Here is a 21914-nt window from a genome sequence, read left to right as displayed (position 1 = left end):
GTAGTGTTTCTGATAGGACAGTATAATAAACCTGTTATGGGACACTCACAGTAGGGTAGTGTTTCTGATAGGACAGTACAATAAACCTGTTATGGGACACACACAGTAGAGTAGTGTTTCTGATAGGATAGTACAACAAACCTGTTATGGGACACTCACAGTAGGGTAGTGTTTCTGATAGGACAGTACAATAAACCTGTTATGGGACACTCACAGTAGAGTAGTGTTTCTGATAGGATAGTACAATAAACCTGTTATGGGACACTCACAGTAGGGTAGTGTTTCTGATAGGATAGTACAATAAACCTGTTATGGGACACTCACAGTAGGGTAGTGTTTCTGATAGGACAGTACAATAAACCTGTTATGGGACACTCACAGTAGGGTAGTGTTTCTGATAGGACAGTATAATAAACCTGTTATGGGACACTCACAGTAGGATAGTGTTTCTGATAGGACAGTACAATAAACCTGTTATGGGACACTCACAGTAGGGTAGTGTTTCTGATAGGACAGTACAATAAACCTGTTATGGGACACTCACAGTAGGGTAGTGTTTCTGATAGGATAGTACAATAAACCTGTTATGGGACACTCACAGTAGGGTAGTGTTTCTGATAGGACAGTACAACAAACCTGTTATGGGACACTCACAGTAGGGTAGTGTTTCTGATAGGACAGTATAATAAACCTGTTATGGGACACTCACAGTAGGGTAGTGTTTCTGATAGGATAGTACAATAAACCTGTTATGGGACACTCACAGTAGGGTAGTGTTTCTGATAGGACAGTACAATAAACCTGTTATGGGACACTCACAGTAGGGTAGTGTTTCTGATAGGATAGTACAATACACCTGTTATGGGACACTCACAGTAGGGTAGTGTTTCTGATAGGACAGTACAATAAACCTGTTATGAAACACTCACAGTAGGGTAGTGTTTCTGATAGGACAGTACAATAAACCTGTTATGGGACACTCACAGTAGGGTAGTGTTTCTGATAGGATAGTACAACAAACCTGTTATGGGACACTCACAGTAGGGTAGTGTTTCTGATAGGACAGTACAACAAACCTGTTATGGGACACTCACAGTAGGGTAGTGTTTCTGATAGGACAGTACAACAAACCTGTTATGGGACACTCACAGTAGGGTAGTGTTTCTGATAGGACAGTATAATAAACCTGTTATGGGACACTCACAGTAGGGTAGTGTTTCTGATAGGACAGTACAACAAACCTGTTATGGGACACTCACAGTAGGGTAGTGTTTCTGATTGGACAGTACAATAAACCTGTTATGGGACACTCACAGTAGGGTAGTGTTTCTGATAGGATAGTATAATAAACCTGTTATGGGACACTCACAGTAGGGTAGTGTTTCTGATTGGACAGTACAATAAACCTGTTATGGGACACTCACAGTAGGGTAGTGTTTCTGATAGGATAGTATAATAAACCTGTTATGGGACACTCACAGTAGGGTAGTGTTTCTGATAGGATAGTATAATAAACCTGTTATGGGACACTCACAGTAGGGTAGTGTTTCTGATAGGACAGTACAACAAACCTGTTATGGGACACTCACAGTAGGGTAGTGTTTCTGATTGGACAGTACAATAAACCTGTTATGGGACACTCACAGTAGGGTAGTGTTTCTGATAGGACAGTACAATAAACCTGTTATGGGACACTCACAGTAGAGTAGTGTTTCTGATAGGACAGTACAATAAACCTGTTATGGGACACTCACAGTAGGATAGTGTTTCTGATAGGATAGTATAATAAACCTGTTATGGGACACTCACAGTAGGGTAGTGTTTCTGATAGGACAGTACAATAAACCTGTTATGGGACACTCACAGTAGAGTAGTGTTTCTGATAGGACAGTACAATAAACCTGTTATGGGACACTCACAGTAGGGTAGTGTTTCTGATAGCACAGTACAATAAACCTGTTATGGGACACTCACAGTAGGGTAGTGTTTCTGATAGGACAGTACAATAAACATGTTATGGGACACTCACAGTAGGGTAGTGTTTCTGATAGGACAGTATAATAAACCTGTTATGGGACACTCACAGTAGGGTAGTGTTTCTGATAGCACAGTACAATAAACCTGTTATGGGACACTCACAGTAGAGTAGTGTTTCTGATAGGACAGTACAATAAACCTGTTATGGGACACTCACAGTAGGGTAGTGTTTCTGATAGGACAGTACAATAAACCTGTTATGGGACACTCACAGTAGAGTAGTGTTTCTGATAGGACAGTATAATAAACCTGTTATGGGACACTCACAGTAGGGTAGTGTTTCTGATAGGACAGTACAATAAACCTGTTATGGGACACTCACAGTAGGGTAGTGTTTCTGATAGGACAGTACAATAAACCTGTTATGGGACACTCACAGTAGGGTAGTGTTTCTGATAGGACAGTACAATAAACCTGTTATGGGACACTCACAGTAGGGTAGTGTTTCTGATAGGACAGTACAATAAACATGTTATGGGACACTCACAGTAGGGTAGTGTTTCTGATAGGACAGTACAATAAACATGTTATGGGACACTCACAGTAGGGTAGTGTTTCTGATAGGACAGTACAATAAACCTGTTATGGGACACTCACAGTAGAGTAGTGTTTCTGATAGGACAGTACAATAAACATGTTATGGGACACTCACAGTAGGGTAGTGTTTCTGATTGGACAGTACAATAAACCTGTTATGGGACACTCACAGTAGGGTAGTGTTTCTGATAGGACAGTACAATAAACCTGTTATGGGACACTCACAGTAGGGTAGTGTTTCTGATAGGACAGTACAATAAACCTGTTATGGGACACTCACAGTAGGGTAGTGTTTCTGATAGGATAGTATAATAAACCTGTTATGGGACACTCACAGTAGAGTAGTGTTTCTGATAGGATAGTATAATAAACCTGTTATGGGACACTCACAGTAGGGTAGTGTTTCTGATAGGATAGTATAATAAACCTGTTATGGGACACTCACAGTAGGGTAGTGTTTCTGATAGGACAGTACAATAAACCTGTTATGGGACACTCACAGTAGGGTAGTGTTTCTGATAGGACAGTACAACAAACCTGTTATGGGACACTCACAGTAGGGTAGTGTTTCTGATAGGACAGTACAATAAACCTGTTATGGGACACTCACAGTAGGGTAGTGTTTCTGATAGGACAGTACAACAAACCTGTTATGGGACACTCACAGTAGGGTAGTGTTTCTGATAGGACAGTACAATAAACCTGTTATGGGACACTCACAGTAGGGTAGTGTTTCTGATAGGACAGTACAATAAACCTGTTATGGGACACTCACAGTAGGGTAGTGTTTCTGATAGGACAGTACAATAAACATGTTATGGGACACTCACAGTAGGGTAGTGTTTCTGATAGGACAGTACAATAAACCTGTTATGAGACACTCACAGTAGGGTAGTGTTTCTGATAGGACAGTACAATAAACATGTTATGGGACACTCACAGTAGGGTAGTGTTTCTGATAGGACAGTACAATAAACATGTTATGGGACACTCACAGTAGGATAGTGTCTTCTCACTGGTCAAAGGTCAAATCCCCCATGTTAATAAGAAATGTATTGATATGCAGATATGAATAGGTCAAAGGTCATCTTGTATTTTCTATGTTAGACAGTCAGAGAGTCAGTGAGTCTGTAAATTTGGCACTACTACTGATGACATTGACTGGTACAATCAGTCAGTGAGTTAGTCACTTTCTTCACCCCCACCAAAGAGAGTAAATCAGATACTATCCATGACAGAGTCTAATATTGTCATGGTAACACTACTAAACCAAATATTTCAGTGAATAAATATCTTAAATATTTTGTGCAATGTTGAAATATGACTTTAGATATCCGACTTCACTTAAAGAGAGAACTGGTTGAATATAACTATAACACAGTACTTATTACAAACCACTGATGTCGTTCTCTATATACATGTACACCCCAATCTGATTAAAATCCTTCATGGGAAGGCGGCGATCACTCAGTATGAAATCAAACGTCACAAAATGATGGAAATAGAGGTAAATAAAGCATTTAGACACTTTCACCACATCGGATCTTAATCAGATTGATACCTATAATATGCAGTAAATTCTCATCTCTGTGATTAATTCATTTCTAATAGTAAGGTGCAAACAATGTTTTACAAGATAATTTTGTACTTTACTGTAAGAGGTGACACTTGATTAGAATAAATTAACACAATTCATCAAAACTGGGTTTTTTTAACGGAAGCTATGCAGTCAATTCTTACAATTTATGTACAAAAATGTACAAAATATATTTTGCATGACAAGTTTTTCATAAATGTTATCAAACAACACTAGTTTTGGGAGAACCAGCCCCTAAATATACTAAAAAAACAACATAGCCATTATAACATCCATCACTTTTCTCTTTTACCAACTCTTATTTCCTCTTTACATACATATTTTACAAATATTTTTTAAAAAACCTCATAATGCCACCAAAGTCAGCATTTTGCATAAAAAAACAACCAAATTCTTCAGTACTGTTTTATATGTTCAGTTCGACTCTAAAACAGAGCCAATTGGATCAATCTACAAATCGTAAATCACAGTTAAAAATTCACTTCAAAGTTAAAATCCAGGAATCAGGCTTCTTCAATCCTGACTTGAAAGACCTGAACTGAACTGCAAATGCATACATCTTGATAAAAACAAAAGAAGTCATATGTCCTGCCACTGGTGGAGTACTGTAACTGATATAGTGATGTCGTTACTTCACCTTTTCATAAAACAACACATACGCTGTGGATGACACCACTCTAGATGAAGACATACGATCAACTCTGAAATCAAAACAACACACAATCATTAAATAACTTGCTTGTTAATTTGAGAGAAGTGAAAGAAACTATACACACCAGATAAAACTATATACACACCAGATAAAACCTGCCAAGTCTGGGTTGTCCACTTGCAAATCTTGCTTGGTGAAAATGGGCAGAACTACATCAACCGGAATATGAAATTGCCGAAATTCGACAACTGGAATATGAAATAGCCGAAATTCGACATCCAGAATATGAAATAGCTGAAATTTGACAACCGGAATATGAAATAGCTGAAATTTGACAACCGGAATATGAAATAGCTGAAATTTGACAACCGGAATATGAAATAGCTGAAATTTGACAACCGGAATATGAAATAGCTGAAATTTGACAACCGGAATATGAAATAGCTGAAATTTGACAACCGGAATACAAAATGCCGGTATTCAGCAGCCAGCATATGAAGCTGCTGGAATTCGGCAACTGGAATATGGTGTAGATTATACAGATAGAGTAAGAAGTAAAAGATGACACTGACCTTGAGTCGTTAAATTCATACCAATCTTGTGTCTGTGAGTGTTTACAGAAAGCTATGTAGTGACCACCATATGTACTACCAGAATGATTTGATACACCATATAGACTGTAGTAAGGGGCACTTACACCTACACACAGAGAGAGAGAGAGAAATACAACAACAATATTGATATTCATCAAAATCCATCAAAATGATATCATATAAACTAAATATGTATCATATAATATCTCATTTCAATAACCATATTTCCTTATAGAATAATTTGCATTAATTTGGCTTTATCAAGTATTTTTACCACACTATCAAAACAATCATATAAACTCAGTTCACAAAACTTGAACCTGTACTTGCTGTAACTGGTGTATTATTTAACCGGTGAAACAACCAAAAATATAGTCACTGAATATTGTGAAAATGACAACGTTTAGAAATTGTGCGTGTGTTAATTAGAGGTCCACTTTATCAAAGAGTGATATAAACAACAAAATAACAAATAATATATGAAATAAAATAAAATAAAATCACAAATATAGGAAGTAGTGACTTGTACAAGCAATCCTAGAAGTAACAGTAAAAAGACATTTAGAAGAGTCTCTTTATAATGTCATTATAGACAATTTGGAATGAAGACTAATTATAGCTTTCTGACAGGTGAAGAAACTGGAAAATCAGGTCTTTTTTACTCACATACTGTATATATACTGATAATGACAAAATAAAACACTTACCATGTGCACTGAATTCCTTTAAATTAAGGTCCTCTAGAGAGAAGTCTACATTTGTTGTTAGTTTAGATCTATATCTTGACGATGAAAACCGTTTCAAATCTAAACAATTTTAGTCAAGGCAAAAACACTTTAAATTAAATGTTATGTTTTTCCTTTTTTGTAAAATGAGTACAAAATGACAATAAAGATAAATTAGCCATATACTACAAATACATGTTGTAGCTTTTGGATCTGGTGTTTAAGAGGAATGCCACTCCAGGAAATAGAGACATTTTCATAAACTATTGGTTCTGGAGAGTCATTTAATGATTTTACATCACATACATTTACTTGCAATTTCAAAACGCTGAACTTGTGCCTTTACAGGGTATCTTTGCTGTGAGCTATTGCATGATGGGAGTCAGCAAAATAATATATTCATGGTTGCACAATGAATATTCATGAGATGTTTTACACTGGTAGACACAACATCAACCTGACATTTCTCTGAAATCATAAGTAATTGTAGGTGATGTAAAATTATGAAATGACTCTCCAGAATCCATAGTTTATGAAAATGTCTACATCATTGGTTCTGCTGTGTTCAAAATAAGTCAAAGTGCTCAAAATTACCCTTACTTTCACCGATGTTCTAAAATAATACTGGTGATGGTCTGCAATATTTTTCTATATTCAGCCAGAAAATTATTGTGACCTAAGGGGCCCTTTTCACTATGAGTCTTAGACTACCAATTCATTGTTACAAAGGCCCCTCAGCTCACTCATATTTCCCTTGGCTGAAGACAAATATTGGGGAATACTCTCTAATTATACACAGGTTCATGGTTGTTTGGATTTGCATGTTTCTAATCTTTCAGATTTTTTTCTTATTTAACAAAAGATATATTAAATACTCTTTAGAGTACACAATTTAATGAATTCACAAGTTTTTAACAATTTAATATTTTGCCCAATATTTATCTACATTCAGTCAAGAAAAATATGAGTGTCCTAAGGGGTCCTTTGGCAATTTGTAACAATTTGACTCATATTTCAGACACCGCAAACCTAGTGATGAAGACACAGGTTGTCATGATGTAGAGCAAACTGGGTTTACAATCCATATTTTCTGTTCAAAGACAATATCTTGGCTTGAGTATGGTACAAGCAAACGTACAAACGTACCCATAGCCACTAAACTGTGGAGTAAACTTACCCATAGCCACTAAACTGTGGAGTAAACTTACCCATAGCCACTAAACTGTGGAGTAAACTTACCCATAGCCACTAAACTGTGGAGTAAACTTACCCATAGCCACTAAACTGTGGAGTAAACTTACCCATAGCCACTAAACTGTGGAGTAAACTTACCCATAGCCACTAAACTGTGGAGTAAACTTACCCATAGCCACTAAACTGTGGAGTAAACTTACCCATAGCCACTAAACTGTGGAGTAAACTTACCCATAGCCACTAAACTGTGGAGTAAACTTACCCATAGCCACTAAACTGTGGAGTAAACTTACCCATAGCCACTAAACTGTGGAGTAAACTTTTGTACTTGTTTGTGTAGCACTGATGGGTTGACAGCATAGTCTGATGTCGATGTCCACATTGTAAGAATTAAATTGGCAAATTATGAATAAATTAATAAATAAAAAGCAAAGGATACGTAGGACTAGTATTGATGGGAATCTCTGTATACTTAACTTCTTTATACATTTCCTCTTTGTCTGACATCTAGAACACGTCTGTAAAGAAAAACACACAACTCAATAATTATATCTAGATACATGAATATGAAACATACCATTCTTTTTTTTCAATTACTCAGCTGCTCAGATATTTAGATTATCACCAAATTTTTCTTCATTTGGCTAAAAAAAATATGATTGGCATAGAGTTGTTAGGAGTCAGAGAGTTAGAATAGTTTAATTAAAGTTTTATGTACTAAGTATTTTCACCTAGGCTAGTAAGTAAGGAAAGATAATTTATAAACTCAGTTAAGCCACTACAAAGGAGTACATACAAAATATCATTCAACGCCCCCCCCCCCCTCTCTCTCTCTCTCTGACATACAGTTTCTAAACCCATCCTATCCTCTCTGACACAGGCATTCTAACCCCTCCCCTCTTCTGACACACAGGTTCTAAAACTATCCTCCCATCTCTGACACAGGCATTCTAAACCTTCCCCCTCTCTGACACAGGGGTTCTAAACCTATCCTCCCATCTCTGACACAGGCATTCTAAACCTTCCCCCTCTCTGACACAGGGGTTCTAAACCTTCCCCCTCTCTGACACAGGGGTTCTAAACCTTCCCCCTCTCTGACACAGGGGTTCTAAACCTCCCCCTCTCTGACACAGGGGTTCTAAACCTTCCCCCTCTCTGACACAGGGGTTCTAAACCTTCCCCCTCTCTGACACAGGGGTTCTAAACCTTCCCCCTCTCTGACACAGGGGTTCTAAAACTATCCTCCCCTCTCTGATACACATTTCCACAGCCTTTATCAAACACACTGACAGTAATCATAAAGACAACTTACTGGTTTTTCCATGCCATCCAGTATCTCTTCTTTGGTAAATAATTGTAGACATTCTCTAAGACTGACCTCATCTCTATAACTTGAACTAGTCTGTAGATATAATAGGATGTAGATTTATTACTATTAGTAAGTTTGTTGTCTAGTACAAATATCTAAAATCAGTCTCTATTCTAATTTCCCTCGGACACCATTACAGTATCAAGGCAGTCCTACTGGTGATTTATGTGGACTGTGGAAAGAATACTTGACAGAGAATGTGTTATAAAACACTTATTACCTGGCCTACAATATTGGCTCTCGTACTGTTACTAGTATGTAGCAAATATGTACGTCTGCTTTCAGTCTCAGAAATAGTTGCTATATAACTGTCTTTGAGGTAATAGACTTCTACCCTCATAGCCAGACAGTAAGTGTACACTATTTCAGTCCTTGAGGTAATAGACTTGTACCCTCATAGCCAGACAGTAAGTGTACACTATTTCAGTCATTAAGGTAATAGACTTGTACCCTCATAGCCAGACAGTAAGTGTACACTATTTCAGTCCTTGAGGTAATAGACTTGTACCCTCATAGCCAGACAGTAAGTGTACACTATTTCAGTCATTAAGGTAATAGACTTGTACCCTCATAGCCAGACAGTAAGTGTACACTATTTCAGTCATTAAGGTAATAGACTTGTACCCTCATAGCCAGACAGTAAGTGTACACTATTTCAGTCCTTGAGGTAATAGACTTGTACCCTCATAGCCAGACAGTAAGTGTACACTATTTCAGTCCTTGAGGTAATAGACTTGTGTCCTCATAGCCAGACAGTAAGTGTACACTATTTCAGTCCTTGAGGTAATAGACTTGTACCCTCATAGCCAGACAGTAAGTGTACACTATTTCAGTCCTTGAGGTAATAGACTTCTACCCTCATAGCCAGACAGTAAGTGTACACTATTTCAGTCATTAAGGTAATAGACTTGTACCCTCATAGCCAGACAGTAAGTGTACACTATTTCAGTCCTTGAGGTAATAGACTTGTACCCTCATAGCCAGACAGTAAGTGTACACTATTTCAGTCCTTGAGGTAATAGACTTGTACCCTCATAGCCAGACAGTAAGTGTACACTATTTCAGTCATTAAGGTAATAGACTTGTACCCTCATAGCCAGACAGTAAGTGTACACTATTTCAGTCCTTGAGGTAATAGACTTGTACCCTCATAGCCAGACAGTAAGTGTACACTATTTCAGTCATTAAGGTAATAGACTTGTACCCTCATAGCCAGACAGTAAGTGTACACTATTTCAGTCATTAAGGTAATAGACTTGTACCCTCATAGCCAGACAGTAAGTGTACACTATTTCAGTCCTTGAGGTAATAGACTTGTACCCTCATAGCCAGACAGTAAGTGTACACTATTTCAGTCCTTGAGGTAATAGACTTGTACCCTCATAGCCAGACAGTAAGTGTACACTATTTCAGTCCTTGAGGTAATAGACTTGTGTCCTCATAGCCAGACAGTAAGTGTACACTATTTCAGTCCTTGAGGTAATAGACTTGTACCCTCATAGCCAGACAGTAAGTGTACACTATTTCAGTCATTAAGGTAATAGACTTCTACCCTCATAGCCAGACAGTAAGTGTACACTATTTCAGTCATTAAGGTAATAGACTTGTACCCTCATAGCCAGACAGTAAGTGTACACTATTTCAGTCCTTGAGCTAATAGACTTGTACCCTCATAGCCAGACAGTAAGTGTACACTATTTCAGTCATTAAGGTAATAGACTTGTACCCTCATAGCCAGACAGTAAGTGTACACTATTTCAGTCATTAAGGTAATAGACTTGTACCCTCATAGCCAGACAGTAAGTGTACACTATTTCAGTCATTAAGGTAATAGACTTGTACCCTCATAGCCAGACAGTAAGTGTACACTATTTCAGTCCTTGAGGTAATAGACTTGTACCCTCATAGCCAGACAGTAAGTGTACACTATTTCAGTCCTTGAGGTAATAGACTTGTACCCTCATAGCCAGACAGTAAGTGTACACTATTTCAGTCCTTGAGGTAATAGACTTGTACCCTCATAGCCAGACAGTAAGTGTACACTATTTCAGTCATTAAGGTAATAGACTTGTACCCTCATAGCCAGACAGTAAGTGTACACTATTTCAGTCCTTGAGGTAATAGACTTGTACCCTCATAGCCAGACAGTAAGTGTACACTATTTCAGTCCTTGAGGTAATAGACTTGTACCCTCATAGCCAGACAGTAAGTGTACACTATTTCAGTCCTTGAGGTAATAGACTTGTACCCTCATAGCCAGACAGTAAGTGTACACTATTTCAGTCCTTGAGGTAATAGACTTGTACCCTCATAGCCAGACAGTAAGTGTACACTATTTCAGTCCTTGAGGTAATAGACTTGTACCCTCATAGCCAGACAGTAAGTGTACACTATTTCAGTCCTTGAGGTAATAGACTTGTACCCTCATAGCCAGACAGTAAGTGTACACTATTTCAGTCATTAAGGTAATAGACTTCTACCCTCATAGCCAGACAGTAAGTGTACACTATTTCAGTCCTTGAGGTAATAGACTTGTACCCTCATAGCCAGACAGTAAGTGTACACTATTTCAGTCATTAAGGTAATAGACTTGTACCCTCATAGCCAGACAGTAAGTGTACACTATTTTAGTCCTTGAGGTAATAGACTTGTACCCTCATAGCCAGACAGTAAGTGTACACTATTTCAGTCCTTGAGGTAATAGACTTGTACCCTCATAGCCAGACAGTAAGTGTACACTATTTCAGTCCTTGAGGTAATAGACTTGTACCCTCATAGCCAGACAGTAAGTGTACACTATTTCAGTCATTAAGGTAATAGACTTGTACCCTCATAGCCAGACAGTAAGTGTACACTATTTCAGTCCTTGAGGTAATAGACTTGTACCCTCATAGCCAGACAGTAAGTGTACACTATTTCAGTCATTAAGGTAATAGACTTGTACCCTCATAGCCAGACAGTAAGTGTACACTATTTCAGTCATTAAGGTAATAGACTTGTACCCTCATAGCCAGACAGTAAGTGTACACTATTTCAGTCCTTGAGGTAATAGACTTGTACCCTCATAGCCAGACAGTAAGTGTACACTATTTCAGTCCTTGAGGTAATAGACTTGTACCCTCATAGCCAGACAGTAAGTGTACACTATTTCAGTCCTTGAGGTAATAGACTTGTGTCCTCATAGCCAGACAGTAAGTGTACACTATTTCAGTCCTTGAGGTAATAGACTTGTACCCTCATAGCCAGACAGTAAGTGTACACTATTTCAGTCATTAAGGTAATAGACTTCTACCCTCATAGCCAGACAGTAAGTGTACACTATTTCAGTCATTAAGGTAATAGACTTGTACCCTCATAGCCAGACAGTAAGTGTACACTATTTCAGTCCTTGAGCTAATAGACTTGTACCCTCATAGCCAGACAGTAAGTGTACACTATTTCAGTCATTAAGGTAATAGACTTGTACCCTCATAGCCAGACAGTAAGTGTACACTATTTCAGTCATTAAGGTAATAGACTTGTACCCTCATAGCCAGACAGTAAGTGTACACTATTTCAGTCATTAAGGTAATAGACTTGTACCCTCATAGCCAGACAGTAAGTGTACACTATTTCAGTCCTTGAGGTAATAGACTTGTACCCTCATAGCCAGACAGTAAGTGTACACTATTTCAGTCCTTGAGGTAATAGACTTGTACCCTCATAGCCAGACAGTAAGTGTACACTATTTCAGTCCTTGAGGTAATAGACTTGTACCCTCATAGCCAGACAGTAAGTGTACACTATTTCAGTCATTAAGGTAATAGACTTGTACCCTCATAGCCAGACAGTAAGTGTACACTATTTCAGTCCTTGAGGTAATAGACTTGTACCCTCATAGCCAGACAGTAAGTGTACACTATTTCAGTCCTTGAGGTAATAGACTTGTACCCTCATAGCCAGACAGTAAGTGTACACTATTTCAGTCCTTGAGGTAATAGACTTGTACCCTCATAGCCAGACAGTAAGTGTACACTATTTCAGTCCTTGAGGTAATAGACTTATACCCTCATAGCCAGACAGTAAGTGTACACTATTTCAGTCCTTGAGGTAATAGACTTGTACCCTCATAGCCAGACAGTAAGTGTACACTATTTCAGTCCTTGAGGTAATAGACTTGTACCCTCATAGCCAGACAGTAAGTGTACACTATTTCAGTCCTTGAGGTAATAGACTTGTACCCTCATAGCCAGACAGTAAGTGTACACTATTTCAGTCCTTGAGGTAATAGACTTGTACCCTCATAGCCAGACAGTAAGTGTACACTATTTCAGTCATTAAGGTAATAGACTTCTACCCTCATAGCCAGACAGTAAGTGTACACTATTTCAGTCCTTGAGGTAATAGACTTGTGTCCTCATAGCCAGACAGTAAGTGTACACTATTTCAGTCATTAAGGTAATAGACTTGTACCCTCATAGCCAGACAGTAAGTGTACACTATTTTAGTCCTTGAGGTAATAGACTTGTACCCTCATAGCCAGACAGTAAGTGTACACTATTTCAGTCATTAAGGTAATAGACTTGTGTCCTCATAGCCAGACAGTAAGTGTACACTATTTCAGTCCTTGAGGTAATAGACTTGTACCCTCATAGCCAGACAGTAAGTGTACACTATTTCAGTCATTAAGGTAATAGACTTGTGTCCTCATAGCCAGACAGTAAGTGTACACTATTTCAGTCCTTAAGGTAATAGACTTGTGTCCTCATAGCCAGACAGTAAGTGTACACTATTTCAGTCCTTGAGGTAATAGACTTGTACCCTCATAGCCAGACAGTAAGTGTACACTATTTCAGTCCTTGAGGTAATAGACTTCTACCCTCATAGCCAGACAGTAAGTGTACACTATTTCAGTCATTAAGGTAATAGACTTGTACCCTCATAGCCAGACAGTAAGTGTACACTATTTCAGTCCTTGAGGTAATAGACTTGTACCCTCATAGCCAGACAGTAAGTGTACACTATTTCAGTCCTTGAGGTAATAGACTTGTACCCTCATAGCCAGACAGTAAGTGTACACTATTTCAGTCATTAAGGTAATAGACTTGTACCCTCATAGCCAGACAGTAAGTGTACACTATTTCAGTCCTTGAGGTAATAGACTTGTACCCTCATAGCCAGACAGTAAGTGTACACTATTTCAGTCATTAAGGTAATAGACTTGTACCCTCATAGCCAGACAGTAAGTGTACACTATTTCAGTCATTAAGGTAATAGACTTGTACCCTCATAGCCAGACAGTAAGTGTACACTATTTCAGTCCTTGAGGTAATAGACTTGTACCCTCATAGCCAGACAGTAAGTGTACACTATTTCAGTCCTTGAGGTAATAGACTTGTACCCTCATAGCCAGACAGTAAGTGTACACTATTTCAGTCCTTGAGGTAATAGACTTGTACCCTCATAGCCAGACAGTAAGTGTACACTATTTCAGTCCTTGAGGTAATAGACTTGTACCCTCATAGCCAGACAGTAAGTGTACACTATTTCAGTCATTAAGGTAATAGACTTCTACCCTCATAGCCAGACAGTAAGTGTACACTATTTCAGTCATTAAGGTAATAGACTTGTACCCTCATAGCCAGACAGTAAGTGTACACTATTTCAGTCCTTGAGCTAATAGACTTGTACCCTCATAGCCAGACAGTAAGTGTACACTATTTCAGTCATTAAGGTAATAGACTTGTACCCTCATAGCCAGACAGTAAGTGTACACTATTTCAGTCATTAAGGTAATAGACTTGTACCCTCATAGCCAGACAGTAAGTGTACACTATTTCAGTCATTAAGGTAATAGACTTGTACCCTCATAGCCAGACAGTAAGTGTACACTATTTCAGTCATTAAGGTAATAGACTTGTACCCTCATAGCCAGACAGTAAGTGTACACTATTTCAGTCCTTGAGGTAATAGACTTGTACCCTCATAGCCAGACAGTAAGTGTACACTATTTCAGTCCTTGAGGTAATAGACTTGTACCCTCATAGCCAGACAGTAAGTGTACACTATTTCAGTCCTTGAGGTAATAGACTTGTACCCTCATAGCCAGACAGTAAGTGTACACTATTTCAGTCCTTGAGGTAATAGACTTGTACCCTCATAGCCAGACAGTAAGTGTACACTATTTCAGTCATTAAGGTAATAGACTTGTACCCTCATAGCCAGACAGTAAGTGTACACTATTTCAGTCCTTGAGGTAATAGACTTGTACCCTCATAGCCAGACAGTAAGTGTACACTATTTCAGTCCTTGAGGTAATAGACTTGTACCCTCATAGCCAGACAGTAAGTGTACACTATTTCAGTCCTTGAGGTAATAGACTTGTACCCTCATAGCCAGACAGTAAGTGTACACTATTTCAGTCCTTGAGGTAATAGACTTGTACCCTCATAGCCAGACAGTAAGTGTACACTATTTCAGTCCTTGAGGTAATAGACTTGTACCCTCATAGCCAGACAGTAAGTGTACACTATTTCAGTCCTTGAGGTAATAGACTTGTACCCTCATAGCCAGACAGTAAGTGTACACTATTTCAGTCCTTGAGGTAATAGACTTGTACCCTCATAGCCAGACAGTAAGTGTACACTATTTCAGTCATTAAGGTAATAGACTTGTACCCTCATAGCCAGACAGTAAGTGTACACTATTTCAGTCCTTGAGGTAATAGACTTGTACCCTCATAGCCAGACAGTAAGTGTACACTATTTCAGTCATTAAGGTAATAGACTTGTACCCTCATAGCCAGACAGTAAGTGTACACTATTTCAGTCCTTGAGGTAATAGACTTGTACCCTCATAGCCAGACAGTAAGTGTACACTATTTCAGTCATTAAGGTAATAGACTTCTACCCTCATAGCCAGACAGTAAGTGTACACTATTTCAGTCCTTGAGGTAATAGACTTGTACCCTCATAGCCAGACAGTAAGTGTACACTATTTCAGTCATTAAGGTAATAGACTTGTGTCCTCATAGCCAGACAGTAAGTGTACACTATTTCAGTCCTTAAGGTAATAGACTTGTGTCCTCATAGCCAGACGGTAAGTGTACACTATTTCAGTCCTTGAGGTAATAGACTTGTGTCCTCATAGCCAGACAGTAAGTGTACACTATTTCAGTCCTTAAAGGTGATTCAAAATGCTCACATTCACTATCGCTAATTTGCTAGACGACATGTTTGTGAAATGCATTCTGGTTTTAAAACTTTTCAAAAGCGTCTGCAAGCACCTTAAAATGACCCTTTTTCGGTCACTTCCCTTCGGATTTACTTCGAGAGTTTTCGGGTATTTCCGGTCCCACCTAGACCACGGGATTTTATGACGTCATAAAGAGACATGGATAGCACGTAGCCTATGGCGAGCGTAGTCACTAGGTGAACAAAACTCAACAGCATTGTGAAAAAATACATTGCTAGTGGTTGTAACAGACATCAGTAAACAAAAACTACACTCTACATGTCTTATTAACCAACATTTACCGATATTTACTCACACTTTCTGACTAATTGGCAGTGTCTGTGGGTATAAATTAAATGCTAAAATATGATCTCCCCATATTATGGCAAAATAAATCAAAAACGGCTAGACTAGATATATATAAACACTTGTAATGTCGCGTGTTTCACATTCATTGACTTTTATTTATCTGATTTTTTATTATTTGCCGACAAGAAGCATTACGATACCGTGGTGACGTTTGACGGCATCCCCGGGCCAAGGACGGCATATTTTAGCCCAATCGTACTCGCGTCGCCTTTTGAACAGTGCATTTAACAACAAAGTAAACATATTTCATCTCGAATAAATATACTAGCTATTAGAATACCAATGGGAAACTTCAAGAAGGCGTATCGGGACATGTGCCACACTATAATTGTTGGTCCCATAATACACTAATTGATTCGATTTGCTCCGAGCATATGGAAGTACGCTCCGAGTCATTGTATCATGTACATGTAAATGGAACTGTGACCGACCTAATTTTGTTGTCCATATATAAAATGAGACTGACCTGCATTTTTTTCACAGTTTTCGTTGTGGTCTTGTATTGTCACATGTTTGGCTTGTGAACACAAGTTTACATCTATTATTGTCTAGGGCGTAATACTCTAGTCCGAGTCTGAAACCCATATAAAACCTAAGAAACTCGCATTCGGATCGGACAGAACAGAAGTAGGTCTCATCGACTTGTTGGGGACTCGAATTATTGCTTGTTTTTATCACGGTATACAGGTGATTATTATATATCGGTAGAGGGGTAGTGTTGTCAAGTTTTGTGCAGTCACCGCGGCCGCGGCAGTAAGCTCATACTAGGCCGCCGATCAAAGCTGAAGCAGTGTATGTACAATGTACGTATGGAATCGGGAGAGCACAGCGCACATTCGTGTCGGGTTAAATTTATCCACGTGTTGATATAATCCATATTTATCAATCAGATATATTGTAAAATTCTTCAAGTCGTACAGAAATAACGTCTCTAACTTCAAACCCTGAGAAACGGGACCGGCCGTGGCTAGCCAATTGAAGTATCTAGTTGCAGGCTTTCTTTCATAACCATGTGCTGGGGTCACGACCTTGATTGCCGACGTCAATATTGTCCAATCGTATTTGATATCATGAACACATCGCGATATTTGATTTGTTGGTTTCCTAAACTGTACACTTCGAATACCATGATTCGTTACAGAATTCTTCTAATGAATATTAAATAGACATGTTGCATTGTTGCATTAAATTAAGTGATATCGCAACAAGGGAAACCATACAAGTTTTCTTCCAGACGAGTTGCTAAAGTCATGTAAATGACAACACTAAACTCACGAAATTTCCTCAATTCTTTACAATTTTATTGCTGATGATATGGCAATCTAATAGCTAGTATATTTATTCAAGATAAATATGTTTACTTTGTTGCTAAATGCGCCGTTCAAAAGGCGACATCAGTGAGTATAGTCCAGTATAGTGGGCTATAATACGCTGTCGACGCCATGCCTGTCGAAGATATTGTAATGCTTCTCCTCGGCAAATAATAAAAAAAATCAGATAAATAAATTGAAACACGCGAGCTACATTACAAGTGTTTATGTATATCTACACTGTAGTCTAGCCGTTTTGATTTATTTTGCCATAATATGGGGAGATCATATTTTAGCATTTATACCCACAGACACTGCCAATTAGTCAGAAAGTGTGAGTAAATATCGGTAAATGTTGGTTAATAAGACATGTAGAGTGTAGTTTTTGTTTACTGATGTCTGTTACAACCACTAGCAATGTATTTTTTCACAATGCTGTTGAGTTTTGTTCACCTAGTGACTACGCTCGCCATAGGCTACGTGCTATCCATGTCTCTTTATGACGTCATAAAATCCCGTGGTCTAGGTGGGACCGGAAATACCCGAAAACTCTCGAAGTAAATCCGAAGGGAAGTGACTGAAAAAGGGTCATTTTAAGGTGTTTGCAGACGCTTTTGAAAAGTTTTAAAACCAGAATGCATTTCACAAACATGTCGTCTAGCAAATTAGCGATAGTGAATGTGAGCATTTTGAATCACCTTTAAGGTAATAGACTTGTGTCCTCATAGCCAGACAGTAAGTGTACACTATTTCAGTCCTTAAGGTAATAGACTTGTGTCCTCATAGCCAGACAGTAAGTGTACACTATTTCAGTCCTTAAGGTAATAGACTTGTGTCCTCATAGCCAGACAGTAAGTGTACACTATTTCAGTCCTTGAGGTAATAGACTTGTACCCTCATAGCCAGACAGTAAGTGTACACTATTTCAGTCCTTGAGGTAATAGACTTGTACCCTCATAGCCAGACAGTAAGTGTACACTATTTCAGTCCTTGAGGTAATAGACTTGTACCCTCATAGCCAGACAGTAAGTGTACACTATTTCAGTCCTTGAGGTAATAGACTTGTACCCTCATAGCCAGACAGTAAGTGTACACTATTTCAGTCATTAAGGTAATAGACTTGTACCCTCATAGCCAGACAGTAAGTGTACACTATTTCAGTCATTAAGGTAATAGACTTGTACCCTCATAGCCAGACAGTAAGTGTACACTATTTCAGTCCTTGAGGTAATAGACTTGTACCCTCATAGCCAGACAGTAAGTGTACACTATTTCAGTCCTTGAGGTAATAGACTTCTACCCTCATAGCCAGACAGTAAGTGTACACTATTTCAGTCATTAAGGTAATAGACTTGTACCCTCATAGCCAGACAGTAAGTGTACACTATTTCAGTCATTAAGGTAATAGACTTGTACCCTCATAGCCAGACAGTAAGTGTACACTATTTCAGTCATTAAGGTAATAGACTTGTACCCTCATAGCCAGACAGTAAGTGTACACTATTTCAGTCATTAAGGTAATAGACTTGTACCCTCATAGCCAGACAGTAAGTGTACACTATTTCAGTCATTAAGGTAATAGACTTGTACCCTCATAGCCAGACAGTAAGTGTACACTATTTCAGTCCTTGAGGTAATAGACTTGTACCCTCATAGCCAGACAGTAAGTGTACACTATTTCAGTCCTTGAGGTAATAGACTTGTACCCTCATAGCCAGACAGTAAGTGTACACTATTTCAGTCATTAAGGTAATAGACTTGTACCCTCATAGCCAGACAGTAAGTGTACACTATTTCAGTCCTATCAGTTCTCCCAATAGAAAATAGTTGTTGAACATTACTTTAGGGGCAGGGGGAAGAGGGTTTTGGCCTAAGTGAAAGAAGTTCCTTAACTCAGCTTGTGTGACACTGTGTAATTGTCTCAGTTTGTGTGACACTGTGCAATTTTCTCTTTGACTCAGATACTATGACTTTCAAACACAGTAGTCACCATGGTACATTCTTCAGAAATTCACTCTTGTAACTATTTGGGTAAGAAAACTGTCAAGTGACACAGTGACACACAGTGACACAAAATGACACAGTGACACACAATGGCACAGCGACACAGTGTACAGTGACACACAGTGACACAATGAGTGACAGTGATGCACAGTGAGACAATCAATCAATCAATCAATCAATCAATCAATCAATCAAATTTCTATGGCGCCGATTTCCAGAGCAATGTTCTGTTCAGTAGTGCTGAATGGCTAAAGCACACCATAGGCTTTGGTGAACAAATAAGTCTTCAGTTTTGTTTTGAAACAATCCAGGCTGGAGGCTTGGTGAATGTCAAGTGGCAAAGAGTTCCATAGTTTGGGGGTGACATGTGTGAATGAACGACGTCCATAGGTGACTTGTCTGTAATTTGTTTTTGCAAGCAGATTCTTTTATAATATAATAATAAACTTTATTCGTCCAAATAAATTCAGAAATTTGTCGCCACAAGAGCAGCGCCCTAGTGTTGAAGAAGCTGGAGGAAACTGGAGTACACGGAGAAAACCTGCGTTCTTCGGCAGGGTCAAACTGAGCATCACCCTTCTTACATGCAGACCTGGTTAGATATTTAATCAAACCCAGCCAACACCTGGCGGGTTAGAACCCAGACTGCAGAGGTAAGAGGCGTACAAGCTAACCACTCGGGCACCGACAACCCAAGAATACCCGTAAGTCAATCTACACACATCTTCATCGCATTGCATCCATAAGGCAACCCAGATTTTTGTTTGTAGAACATAGAGTGTGACACGGTGTGTATGGCTGGAGAAGATCACAAATGTACTCTGGAGTTTAAGCAATGAAGGGCTTTATATGTCAACAGTAAATTTTTGTAATCAATCCTGAAATGAACTAGTAACCAATGCAGGCTGATAAGAATTGTAGAAATGTGTTCAAACTTCTTGGTACGAGAGATGATCCTTGCCGAGCACGTTGTAATAGGTTTATGGTAGTGTCAGGAAGTCTGTATAATAATACATTACTTTAGTCAAGCTTGGCTGATAGGATTGCATGGATTATAGTACAACAAACGTCATCAGTGATGTATTCCCTTATGGATGCAATGCGACAAAGATGTGTATAGATTGATTTGTAGGTATTCTTGAGGTGGTAGTTAAACATGTGAATATTATCAAAGACTACTCCAATGTTACAACCTGATGTGACTGGTGTAATGGGTACAGAGCCAATGTTGATATGATAAATCAGGTCTGGCAAGTGGTTCAATTTAGAACGGATGAGGAGAATTTTAGTTTTGTTGTCATTAAGTTGCAGTTTGTTGTGTGTCATCCATTGCTGTGACAGTGACTCAGTGTCAGTGACACACAGCAACACAATGGCAGTGACATAATGAGTGACACAATGACACAGTAATACAGTGACACAGTAGTAACATAGTAATACAGTGGCACACAGACACAGTAACGATGACACAGTGGCACACAGACACAGTAATGGTGACAACACAGTGACACACACTGACACACAACAAGTAAAGATGAACTGTCATAACAATACCTTTGGTATAGGAAGAGATAAATCCCAGAAGGGGTCAAAGGTTACAGAACTATGCTGGCATACTGTACATGTTAGTGTACTCTTCAGTTGACCTACAAACTGATCACTGATTTTACTCTGTTCTCTTGAATTATAGCGGTTCCAGGCAACCCTTGCTTTCTCTTCATTACTGTCAAAATAACAATAATACAACAAAATTATGTCTATATAAATTATTACAAGGTCAGTTTAACAAAATCTTTTGTGATTTACTATGAGTAGAGACATTTAAATCATAAGTTGATGAAAATGATAAGTTTGATATTGATTTGTATTTCACTTACCTGATATCGTCAGGGATTTCATCATTGTATCTTGGTTTTCTCTGTATTTTATTGATGTCATCATGCAGTCCTTCCAACAGAAACCTTAGAAATTCCTGAGAATCATGTTGGCTGGGGAGAAGATAAACAACTATAATTGATAAAGGCGTTTTTTATCGGCGTTACCATGGTAACATTTACCCAAGTTCCAAGGTATTTTTACTGAAATCCTCCCAAAAGTTTAGATTACTAAGTACAATGTACATAAATTGACAGGAAACTGGGTCATTTTCATAGATTTCCCCTCCTTCATCTCAATGCATTACCAGTACTTTTAAAACTGTTCCAAAAACCAACAACTGTAGGCTTGCTCGAGTCTCTGGACTTTTTAAACTTTTTTCACAATTTTTTTTTAACACAATGGTGTTTTGTGTGTGTGAAATACATGTAGTAACCTTT

At 38.5% G+C, this 21914-nt stretch overlaps 1 protein-coding gene across 2 annotated transcripts in view; it reads right to left on the bottom strand.

Annotated features, from left to right (window-relative positions):
• Window positions 1-2389: 2389 nt before the first annotated feature.
• Window positions 2390-21914, bottom strand: part of LOC144440112 (ubiquitin carboxyl-terminal hydrolase 2-like) — a 32226-nt gene continuing 12701 nt past the window's right edge. The window contains exons 6-13 of one of the 2 annotated variants that reach the window (XR_013481168.1): window positions 21477-21587; window positions 21154-21322; window positions 8648-8737; window positions 7775-7853; window positions 6124-6222; window positions 5396-5522; window positions 3057-4872; window positions 2929-2946 (exon numbers count right to left, since the gene is read on the bottom strand). Coding sequence is in view for 1 of the 2 variants with exons in the window: in XM_078129372.1 (XP_077985498.1) it covers window positions 4800-4872; window positions 5396-5522; window positions 6124-6222; window positions 7775-7853; window positions 8648-8737; window positions 21154-21322; window positions 21477-21587 (748 nt within the window). In the remaining variant the exon portion in view is untranslated. Of the gene's footprint in view, window positions 4873-5395; window positions 5523-6123; window positions 6223-7774; window positions 7854-8647; window positions 8738-21153; window positions 21323-21476; window positions 21588-21914 lie in introns of both variants that reach the window. The other variant, XM_078129372.1, reaches the window with a different exon arrangement.

This window comes from Glandiceps talaboti, chromosome 9 (genome assembly GCF_964340395.1).
Source record: "Glandiceps talaboti chromosome 9, keGlaTala1.1, whole genome shotgun sequence".
Lineage (NCBI taxonomy): Eukaryota > Metazoa > Hemichordata > Enteropneusta > Spengelidae > Glandiceps > Glandiceps talaboti.
The sequence above is the reverse complement of the archived record's forward strand: the minus strand, read 5'-3'. Positions and strand labels throughout refer to the sequence as shown.